This window comes from Gymnogyps californianus, chromosome 5 (genome assembly GCF_018139145.2).
Source record: "Gymnogyps californianus isolate 813 chromosome 5, ASM1813914v2, whole genome shotgun sequence".
Taxonomy (NCBI): Eukaryota; Metazoa; Chordata; class Aves; order Accipitriformes; family Cathartidae; genus Gymnogyps; species Gymnogyps californianus.
Window position 1 is genome coordinate 21318314 of NC_059475.1, and position 10916 is coordinate 21329229.

General features: G+C 39.3%; 1 protein-coding gene across 1 annotated transcript in view; it reads left to right on the forward strand.

The window, feature by feature from the left end:
• Nucleotides 1–10465, forward strand: part of LRP5 (LDL receptor related protein 5) — a 165049-nt gene extending 154584 nt beyond the window's left edge. The window contains exons 19-23 of the mRNA XM_050898048.1: nucleotides 568–678; nucleotides 3618–3854; nucleotides 6293–6432; nucleotides 9364–9461; nucleotides 10092–10465. Of these exons, the coding sequence (XP_050754005.1) occupies nucleotides 568–678; nucleotides 3618–3854; nucleotides 6293–6432; nucleotides 9364–9461; nucleotides 10092–10353 (848 nt within the window). The 3' untranslated portion in view covers nucleotides 10354–10465. The remainder of the gene's footprint in view (nucleotides 1–567; nucleotides 679–3617; nucleotides 3855–6292; nucleotides 6433–9363; nucleotides 9462–10091) is intronic.
• Nucleotides 10466–10916: the final 451 nt, after the last annotated feature.

The window sequence follows — 10916 nt, forward strand, 5'->3', positions numbered from 1 at the left end:
AGAATTGCTGGTTACTAGCCCTCGTAAGATGGTCTCTTTACTGATTATTTAATATGCTTTGACTTGACGGAGATTCCAAAGTTAATTAACAAGTCCTTTTTGCTGAAACAGAGGCTTCTGAATATAGATAAGAAATTTAGCAGTTATTTAGCAAGGTTATATTATACAGGGCTACATAATATAGACTATATAAGGTTTTATACTATGCCGAGTTACTACATTTTGTTAACATGTCAGGTGATCAGCTATACTTTGTTAGTTATTTTAAGAGATTCTTGCTGATTTGATTCCAGTTTTGCCCCAACAGGACTGATTTGACAAAGGATGGGGAGTTACTGGGATCAGAATTTTATTTTAGCCCCACTGGGTAGGATGTATAACAAGAAAGAAGAATCAAAGAAATGCAGGCTTGCGTTTTACCCACAGCAGCAAAGCAGGTGTTCTGATGCCTACCTGGTCATAATATAAAATGCACTGTGGCTTCATGTCTCACTTCTTTTGGTTTTCTTAAGATGCTCAAATGTTCCCACACAAGTAGTACTTAATCTTTTCTTTCTTTCTGTGCAGCAATTTGTCTACCCAATCAATTCCGATGTGCAAGCGGCCAGTGCATCCTTCTGAAGCAACAGTGTGACTCCTTTCCAGATTGCATTGACGGTTCTGATGAGCTTATGTGTGGTGAGATGTCTTTCCTTGAGATTCAAGTGCTGTGTTCAGGCATGATGTCCTACACATCCCTATGGAGAGCCCCAGTCTTTGCATAGTAATATTCTTTCAGGGAAGCCCAGTGAATCTTGGCCAAATACTGTGACAGTTGTATTTGGCTGCTAAATATAGTTATGCTCTTCCATTGGTAAAATGGAAAAAGTGCAGCAAAAGAGTGTGAGCTTGCAGCATGGTGTAGCAAGTCTGTAATGCTATTATTCCAGGTAATGCAGGAACAGCAGTAGTGAAGATGAACTGAAATCCCAATGTTACTTCAAGCTAGTTCTAAAACGCTGTATGGGATACAACACTGCCTTGTTTAGATGGGCCTTCAGGTCTATACCCAGGGGGACCTGATTCTAGTATGCTCAGTACCTTGGAACTTGCAGAGCTGCTGCTAAGCTTGGGGTGACTTTTAAAAATGCACAGTCCTATCCACTGCAATTACAGGGTCAAGCTGGAGGCTAATGATGTGGAGGAACTAGCATGCAATGAGCAAGTGTCCACAAGAGACCACAAGCTGGTCTCTTAAAGTGCGGGTAGGAAAAGAATATAAGGAGAGACCTTGATTTTTCTGGGCAAAATGTTGCTTTGAATGCTCATGGCAGTAGGTATATGCAAGTTACAGGAATGCTAATGGCAGTTGCTGTATTAGTCCTTAGCGGGTTATGTTATTTTGCAGTCCAAAGTGGACAGTAAAATTCACTTACTTGTGCTCTGCTTGCAATTTCCCTCTTTTTGCACCATCAGGGTGACTAGTGCATGAAGTTTTCAGGCAATGGGGCAGATAAAGGGAGCATTTAGTAGCGCACGAGTGGTTTAGCAAAATAGTTGGAGCATAGCGTTTTACAACAAAAGCAAATAGATGTGCTGATCTGTCGGTAATTCATTCTGAACAAATAACTTGTGTTGGGTTTGTGTAGAGAAATGCGGCACTTTGCTTAATAAGGTTGCCTGTAGGACCTTGGCTAATTGTGAGGTTTTTAATTTCTTAGAGTCTTTGTCAGGTTTTGAAGCACCAGTTGTCAGAAGCTGTGCCACTGCTGGTATGAGAGGAGGGGTCACCAGGTCTGGTCAGGGTAACCTTGTTTCTTCCTTCCGTCCTCACGGTGGGTACAGCAAGGAAAAGTGTGTTTCACAAGCAAGAGGGGTGAAAGGAGCCCAAGTGGTGAATAGAAGAAAAGACTAAAAGAATGGCGACAAAAACTGTTTAGCTCTCCTGTTGGAAATTTCAGACTTAAAATGCTTCTCATGCTTCTCCCACATCTTCCATTTATCTCTCAGCTCTCACCCAGTTCCCCCAATACGCTGGATAATGTAAAGCCACTTCTTCCTTTTTTTTAGTTATTTTCTTTGAGCACTTGGCAAACTTTTGTGCTGCCAAGTTAATGCAGCTGTTTCTTGTTTGCACTTTGGGTCCAGTCCTGCAAGTAGGTCTTAACTGATTTAAATGTGTCTTTATGTAGACATAAGACTGTCTCCTCTGGAGTCTCTTTGTGGAACAGAGCATTCTGTGGTTTCTTGCTTGACTGAGGGAAAGAACTCAAGTAGGGAATAAAAATGATTGCTACTTTCTAGATAAGGATCTTGTATTCAAAAGAAGCTAGATTTAACCAAAATGAGAATTGTGTGTTTTAAATTAGCTAATTTGGGAACATGTTTTAGTTTTGGCTTTGCTTTTTTTCTGGTATCATATCTGAACTAATCTGACTATTTGAAAGTTAGGGCCTTAGCTGACATAAAAGCTGTCATGCACTAGTAATAGTAAGTGTGAAAAGTAGATAAAGACTTTAAGACAGAAATGAATTCTTGATGCTGAGCTGTTAGAGTTTATTGGTAGATCTTTGTTTCCTTTATCTTCCTTCTCAAATTTCAGTTGTTTTTCATTCCCTTCCACTGAAGGGAATGAAACCAGAACCACTAGAGAAAAATTTTATGAAGTGAACGCTTGAATCTTACATGAACCATTTAACTTCTTACAACTTCATTAAGGGGGGAGGGGGTCTATAGTTTGATCTGAACATGTAAAATTGATAGGCTTTGGCCAAGATTATTTTGATTTATTCACTTTATGAATATATATATTTGTGTATGTAAAAAAATAAAATGATAAATGTGTGAATCACATGGAAAAAATTGTTTTCACTGAATAACGTCACATATGCAAAAAATAGAGAGGCGTCAGGTTTATTTGGCAAGAATTTTGAATGTGTTACCCATAACCAGGGGGAGATATGATATGTAGCTCATCTCAAATACTGCAGCACCTTTTATTATTTAACATTGTGCTATATAGGGGAAAAAGAAATAAGAAGTAGAAAGTATTTGAGATATTCTGGATTGTGTTTTCCTTCCAATTTGTAAGAGTTTTTTTAGAAAGCAAGTCATATTTTCGGAAGGAAAAGTATTCTATTTTAAGGCCCATATTAGCTAGGAAGACATCCACTGCTTAATACATATGGTAGCTTCCCTGCTGGTAAAATCTTTTATTTTTTTAATGCTATTGCTAGCCCAAATGGTTTTTGAGAGAGCAGATTCCTCTCTGATAAAGGACTTTATAAGTGTCCTATATCCTTAACCCATAGACTGTGGGGGGAAGAAAACGAAACTTTCTATGCTGTTGTTATATCAAGATGACAAATAATCCTGTTACGAGATGAATTGCTAGACAGAAAGGAGAGTACCTTGCTAATACTGCTTTATGTACATGGAGGGGAAGAGGAGGCATGAAGTCTTGTGCATTGAATCAGAATATATGGAGCTATAGACGCCTGAGTGTGATGCAGATACTTTCAAAGACACTGTGTGAATGACTGTGAGCTGACTGATGTGCTGCACGAGCTCCAGAACAGCAACATATATATTGCCCTATGTTTAATGGCATCCTTTATTTTTTTCTCCTCTCTTTCCAGAAAAAACAAAGCCAGCCTCAGATGAGTCACAGCCACACAGTAGTGCCATTGGTCCTGTCATTGGTATAATACTGTCACTTTTTGTCATGGGAGGAATGTACTTTGTCTGCCAGCGAGTGGTGTGTCAGCGCTATGCCGGGCCCAATAGTCCTTTTCCACATGAGTATGTCAGTGGCACCCCTCATGTCCCTCTTAATTTTATTGCTCCAGGAAGTTCTCAACATGGCACTTTTACTGGTAAGGATGATAAGGACCTTGCATCTCATTAGTACCATTACATTGTCTGAATTTGGAGTTTTACAGGTTATTAAGAGTGCTAGATGTGGAGTTTTCAAAGAGCAGAAATTAGATGATGTTGATCTGCTCAGTGGTTTGGGTATAAATCTGTCATTTGGATCAGATATGCAAAAACTATTAGACGCATTTCATTAGGCATCTTGCCAGATTTTCAAATGTAATTTTCGTGCTAGGCTGCATCTGCACAGGTATCTATCTTTTTGATAGAAAATCTAGAGTACTTTGGCAGTGAAAACATCCTCTTTAAATAGTTCATTCTGGTGTATGTAATAAAGCCTGGGTTTTGCGTAGTACTTCTTACCTAAGGCCTGCAAAACACTATGAAGAGTAGTGAACCGCTTGCAGTATTGGAAACTAAGAATGCATGTGCCATTCAGCGTTCTAGTGAGAGCTCTGTTGAGTTGTTCTTTGTGTCTTGTACTCAAATGTCCTTGTGTCTGTCCTGTCCGTCAAAGGTCTTTACACAGTTTTGTCCTGTCTGCTCAGGATGGATAAGTTGTTCCACAGTGGAAAGAAGCAGAGGAAAGAAGTGAAGCAGCTTAGTTTACTATAATACAAAAAAGCAGGGGATAAACCTCCCTCCCCAAAGTTAAAACAGCAAATGTGGAAGAACACAAGCAGTCTGGGTGTAGTTTTGTAGTCTGGCTGCTCATTGCCTGAGGTGTAATTAAAACATCCCCTTTGGTTTAGCCCATCTCTGAGATGGGTTTCCTGTTTGCTTTTGGACAAAGTGTTTATCCTCTCTGTGTCTCAGTCCTTCATCTGTAAAACAGCAAAGCTTCTCTACCTAGCAAAGGACTCAAAGCATCCATTCGGAGAAGTGCATGCAGCTACAATGCTGAGATTGAAGGAGGACTTGAAGTATACATAAAAGCTCAGGATATTCAACTAATAGATAAGAACCCAGAAACCTCATATAGACATCAAAGTAAACACTTAAATGATGTACCTCAAATTATTTTACAAATGTAAAATATACTTTTGAGAGAGGAAATAGCAAATTCTTAACTACAAAGCCCTGAGAAGAAAGAATATCTCTTCATATTGTTCAGGAAGCTGGACAGTAAATGTTTGCCTGTAAACCTGCCAGACAGGGTCAGAATACAAGAAATCCATACTTCGGAGTGCTTGGAGTCTGCTTTTCATGTCAGCTGAAAATCAGATAGATGATAAACTTAAAGACAAATGAAGAGATGTGGCACTTCTTCATATTAAACGAGTTTTTGAGATGTGCTAATTGTTGTTTTCTTCTAGCCATGGCTTTGAAGATAGCCAAATACAACTTAGGTTTAGCCTTTCTTGCACTTTAATGACTGTGGTCATCTGTTCCTGCTTAAATTATGTTTTTATGGTTATCAAGAGGTTTTTGTGGTAGGAAATAAAATTTGAGGATGAAATCATTGCAGGTGAAATCTTTGCAGTGGTATTTTAAATTGGACTTCACACTAAAGCTTTTTTAATTAAAGCAAGTATCAGTGGTTTTTGTCTGGTATCTCTGTAGGTGCTAAACTAAGCTGTCATTCTGATTCTCATTTGTATTTGTTAGTTTTTTCTAATCTATATTGCTGTGACAAGTTACAACAGCTGAAAATATTACCATTGATGTTAATTCTAAAGAAAAGACATAGGTTCCTAATACCATGGCATTTCCAAAAAAGATAAATAGTCGTGAATGACGATCACAAATAGAGTTACTCTGCTTGTAATAAACGTTTCCTGCATCTGAAAAATTTCTCAAAACTTCCCAAACTAAACTCTTCCATTAGCACTGAATAGTCTGACAGGAAGAAGCTGAAAATGTATTGTCTGATTTAAGTGTATATTGGAGTAAAACAGACTGGAGAATGTTGTCTTCCCTTTTCCTGTCACCAGGTTTCCTTCCTTTTGCCTCTGCTGATTTTCAGTTTAAGCAGTGATTTTTTTCAATAAAAATAATTATTTTTTGCTGTTCATGTATTTGCAATTGCATTTCTTTGGATGGAAATGAAAACTTTGGAGGTCTCTAGCTTGTTTTTCTTGGGCAATGTATAAGGCTTTTTTTGCAAATGCCTGAATTTGTTTAATTGGAAAATTTCTCAGTTAACGATTTGGGTGAAAAGTTTGGATCAACTGTTCTGGAGATGCCTTTCTCAGCAGTGAGGGCGGTTGTGAGGAGTTCAGTGCTGCAGTGAGACAATAGGTGGTCTGGGGGTGAGATGTTTTCTTTACAAAATAAGTTGTTCCTTGTAATCCTGAAGTTTTTACATAAAAAATTGTTCCCAAAGTGACAACCAGTAGCATTGCACAGGTTTGCCAAGCTGTGGATTTGTTTTCTGTTTTGCATTGGTACATGAAATTGTGGTTTACCTAACCTTGTTTTTCTCTCTGTCTCACTGCAGGCATCTCTTGTGGAAAGTCCATGATTAGCTCCATGAGTCTCATGGGAGGTAGCAGTGGTGCCCCCTTATATGACAGAAACCATGTTACTGGAGCCTCTTCAAGTAGCTCATCCAGCACTAAAGCCACTTTCTACCCACAGGTATGTATTGAAAATATACCTGTGAGTTAGGTATCTCCCACTTCTGAAGAAAAGGAAGATGAAAATTTGTGCTACTAAATAGAATGTTAATAACAGTTGTTCTTGGGTGTTACTGTTTATGATATACAGGTCCAGTCCAACACCCACTGAACTTCACAAAAGGGCTTTGTTGTAGTCCATCAGGATTACACAATGCTATATGGCATCTAAAATGTTTTGTTATTAGAGTGATACTTAGCTGGGTTGTTCCTGGGCACTTCTGTTCTTCTGTCTTGACTGCCTTGGAGATGCCACCTCCTTTGTTCTTTGTAAACTCTGATGTGAGTGGCCCAATGACATTTTGCACTGCGTAATGCTGCAGGCACGCATGGATTAAAAAGACAAACAAGACGCAACAGAACTGGAATGCAAACGCATAAGAAATAAGCTTGGTTTGCTGTGTAGATAAAGTGTTAATTGTTGATTCAGAAAACCAAGCACGTGCACTGGGAGAAAACACTGGTACCAGCAGAGGTTACTTTGCCTGGGTATTTTTAGCTGTAATTTAGCTCTGTTTCTGACTTTTAACTGTTGGAAGTGACAGAATTTTAGTCCCCATATCAGAGTTTCATGAATTCAAAGATGTATAGTATGAATAGAAATGATTCTCTAAGAATATGTAGGAGAGACATACAAAGGTTACTGTTTGCTAGCATTTTGTCATATGACAGTTTTTTTCCTTAGTGCTTCTGAGCAATATGTACATTCACTCTTCTGTTCACACAAGCTTGCAGAGTCAATCTGCTAGCTATTGAGGTGATTTTTCAGTAGTATTTAATCAAGAGCCCACATACTGTGTGGGTATATGTGCATTTGTGTTTACATGTAAACTGTTATGCTATGTATGGGCATTTTGATTGATAGTGTTTTGACCAGTGGCAAACGTGCTCTCTCTCCCCTTTAAGAAGGACAAAGATGGAAAAGAGAGGCTTGTGAGCTTTTCTATTGATAAGGTAAAATTGGTTACTTATTTCTCACATTACCTTCTCAATGAAGCCATCAAGAAGCTAGTCACAGCTAGCGGATGTTTGGAACTCAGCAGCCCTCCTAATTTAGCTTGTCTGATGCTTCACCAGTGTCTCTGTAACATGCTGAACAATTTCATGCTAGTACCTGATTGATGTGTCAGTGCCACACTAAAAAGGATGAACAGAAAAAACTTAGCTGAATTTATACAAAAAAACCCCTTACTTAAATGAATCTTGAAAGAGGAAAGAAGCCCAAGAGCTGATCTGTCTGTGCCATTCTATGGGATCTGTGTTGGCCAAAAGATCAACTCTTCCGTTGGACTTCTGGCCTAAGCTAATCTGACTGTTACTGGGAATTGTTCTTCCACACTTTCCACTCTGGGCTATGTCAGCCAGGGCCTGCAGGGATGATATCAGCCTTTCCTTCAGGAAAGGCATGCTGGATTCTGAGAAGGAAGCTGTTGCGAGGGCTTTGTTACATTAAAGTTACTGCTAAATCCAAATATTTTGGTCAGTTCTACCTGGTAGCTAATTACCCAGCTTTAGGTTAATAATAAAAAGGAGAGATCTGAGCATCTAGTTGTCTTGGCTTTTTTATTTTGTTTTGTTTAACACATCTTAGTGGTACTGCAAGATGGTCCAGTGAATAGAGACTAGGAAAGAATTGATATCAATGGACTTACGCCAGTTTGTATACCTGAGAACCTGGCCACAGGCATCCTGGCTGACACTCTGTTTGCTGTATTTAATCTGAATGTGAAGTGGTGTTGATGCAGGGTGCTAGTAGGAGAGAATCCAGAAGTAGCATGCAGTGCTCCTCCAAGGAAGAGGATTTCTGGAAGATAATCTTGGGGCAATTACTCATCATTCCCCATAGCTGGCAATGGATAGTATTCAAGCTTGTCTCCCCTCACATGAATCTGGATGCAGGGCTTGTCAGTATTAGTAATGATGAGCTCAACTCAATGGCCAAGAATCATTTTGCTAGACACTGCACAGTGAAGACCAAAACAATGATCTCCACTCCAGTGATTTTACAGTATTATTATGAGAGAAGAGCAGAGGCAGAGGAAGGATGCTGTCATGGTCACTGTGGCAGGCCATGGCTTGGCAGAATGCCCAGGACAGGCTGTGTGCAAGATGCTCACATCAGTAGCAAGGCCCTACCATCAACAGCAATGCTGTAATTTTCCACATTGCAAGGGATGAAGCGCTCTCTTTGTTTTTAGGCCAGTGTCCTGCTGGCCATGTCAGGGGTTCTGCTTCCTGCTAGGGGAAGAATCCTAAAGGATTCTGAAGCATAATAAACTGTTTTCCTAGTGTGAGGATTACCAGCAACTGTGTATATGCACACAGGCTAGGGCAGGCGATAACTATTTTTTAGCTCTTAGGCTTTTTGCATTGTGAACTGTGCTAAAATGATGTGTTTACAGAACAGCAGTAAAAAGGAAGTATTCAGGGAAGAATGGAGTTGTATTAGTTATAGTAAAGGAACTTGGCCTCCTGACCCTGCTATTGACTGGGGGTGTTTAGGGGCTGGGAGTGGAACAGACTTTATTTCCCATTAGCATCTGCTGAGGATGATATCAGTCCTTATGTCCAAGGAAGTGCACTGAGATTCAGCAAAACTAGGTCTAATTTCCAGCTTTACCACAGCCTTGCAGCGTAATAACGAATGTGGCAAGGAAGAAAATTCCCTGTACTGTGAGAACTTTGAAGGCTTGCAGTGTACCTAAGCCCAGAGTAAAGTCTCATAATGAACTTCTGTGATCTTTAAAAATGCATTAACCCACCCAAGCAGCAAGGAGAGGAAACCAAAATAAGGATGAGTGACAGGGTGTGAAGGCATAAATAATATTTTCAAAATAAGTAGAGTTGTATAATTAACCCAGACTTTCGCACTGCTTTTTCCTGTTCTTCCTAGATCTTGAACCCACCTCCTTCCCCAGCTACCGATCGCTCCCTGTATAATGCAGAGATGTTTTATTCCTCAAACATTCCTTCAACCACGAGATCTTACAGGTACAGCTCAGATAAAAAAGATTGATAAATCTTCTATTGATCTATCCTTTAGTTTTGGATCTTAAGCAAAATGTTCTCGTTCAGACTGTACCTTGTTTAAAAAAACCTTTCCCTCTCTTAATAAATGACCATTCAAATGGAGGTTATGCCAGTGCTGATGTTAAACATTTGCTTTGTGTTCTTATTTTGACACAACAGGGTTTGGAGCCTTTCAATTCTGAGTAATAATGCAATATATATAGGTTATATTGCTATGTACCAGTTACTTAGCATCCTGTATAGAGAAGGTTGGTGTTTTCTGTTCAGTTCCTCAAGCTTATCTTAAAAGTCTTTGATAAGTCAACCTATTTGTTAGTGACTGGGCTATGGTCATGATGGTCTCCTCTGGCTGGTCAGAGGCTGGAAGAATGCACTGCTGGCTAAGGGTAGTTGTACCATTCAAATTTAACACAGTTCAGGTACTTCTTGTTGGGTTCCTATGAAAACCTGAATTAAGGCTCACATTGTATTAATGAGCAGGCATCTTGACTGAGAACACAGAGCTGTTAATTTTCAATCTCTTTCTTTTTCTTTCTTTCTTTTTTCCCCAGATTGCAACTAATGCATGTGCTTTTTTTTTTTTTTTTGCAGGCCATACCTTATACGAGGGATTGCTCCACCCACAACCCCATGCAGCACAGATGTTTGTGACAGTGACTATACTACTAGTCGATGGAAGGCCAACAAATACTATATAGATTTAAATTCAGACTCAGACCCTTATCCCCCTCCACCCACACCTCGCAGTCAGTACATGTCGGCAGAAGAAAGTTGCCCTCCGTCTCCTGCCACAGAACGAAGCTATTTTCACCTCTATCCCCCTCCACCCTCTCCTTGTACAGACTCCTCATGACCTCAACAGAAGGAACTTTTCCTGTAAATATTTTAAAATATGAACAGATTTTAAAATATATTTTATGATTTAAAAATAAATTGGGGTGGGAATTGAAAAACAGAAATGTGAATATAAATGGGTGGGAGGGACGGGGCTGTGAAAAATTGTACAGAGGAAGAATATTTATAAAATTGATTTTTTTAACTTAATTTCCATTCTTTTGTGCCATATTTGCCTTTTTGAAGTCATGAAAATTACTCAATCTCCAAAGGATTTGGGGAGGGAATGTTGAGCCTTTTTGCATTTTTAAGTCACCTTTTTACATGCAAAGTGTATTTAATTCTTTTTATTAATGTGAGACAAGAAAGCAAAGTGGCTTGTGGGAGGAGGAGTCTAAAGAAAGATGTAAGTTTATTCACAGAGAAGAAAAACACATTTAAATAAAATTGTCAGTATCTCATCCCTTCACCACCACTGGGAGAAAACATGCAAAGATCACAACCCTCAGATGCTCCTGTTTGCAAGTGAGCTGAATGCTTCCCAGCAGAACTTGTATGCCGAGACCTGGATTTCAGACCTCC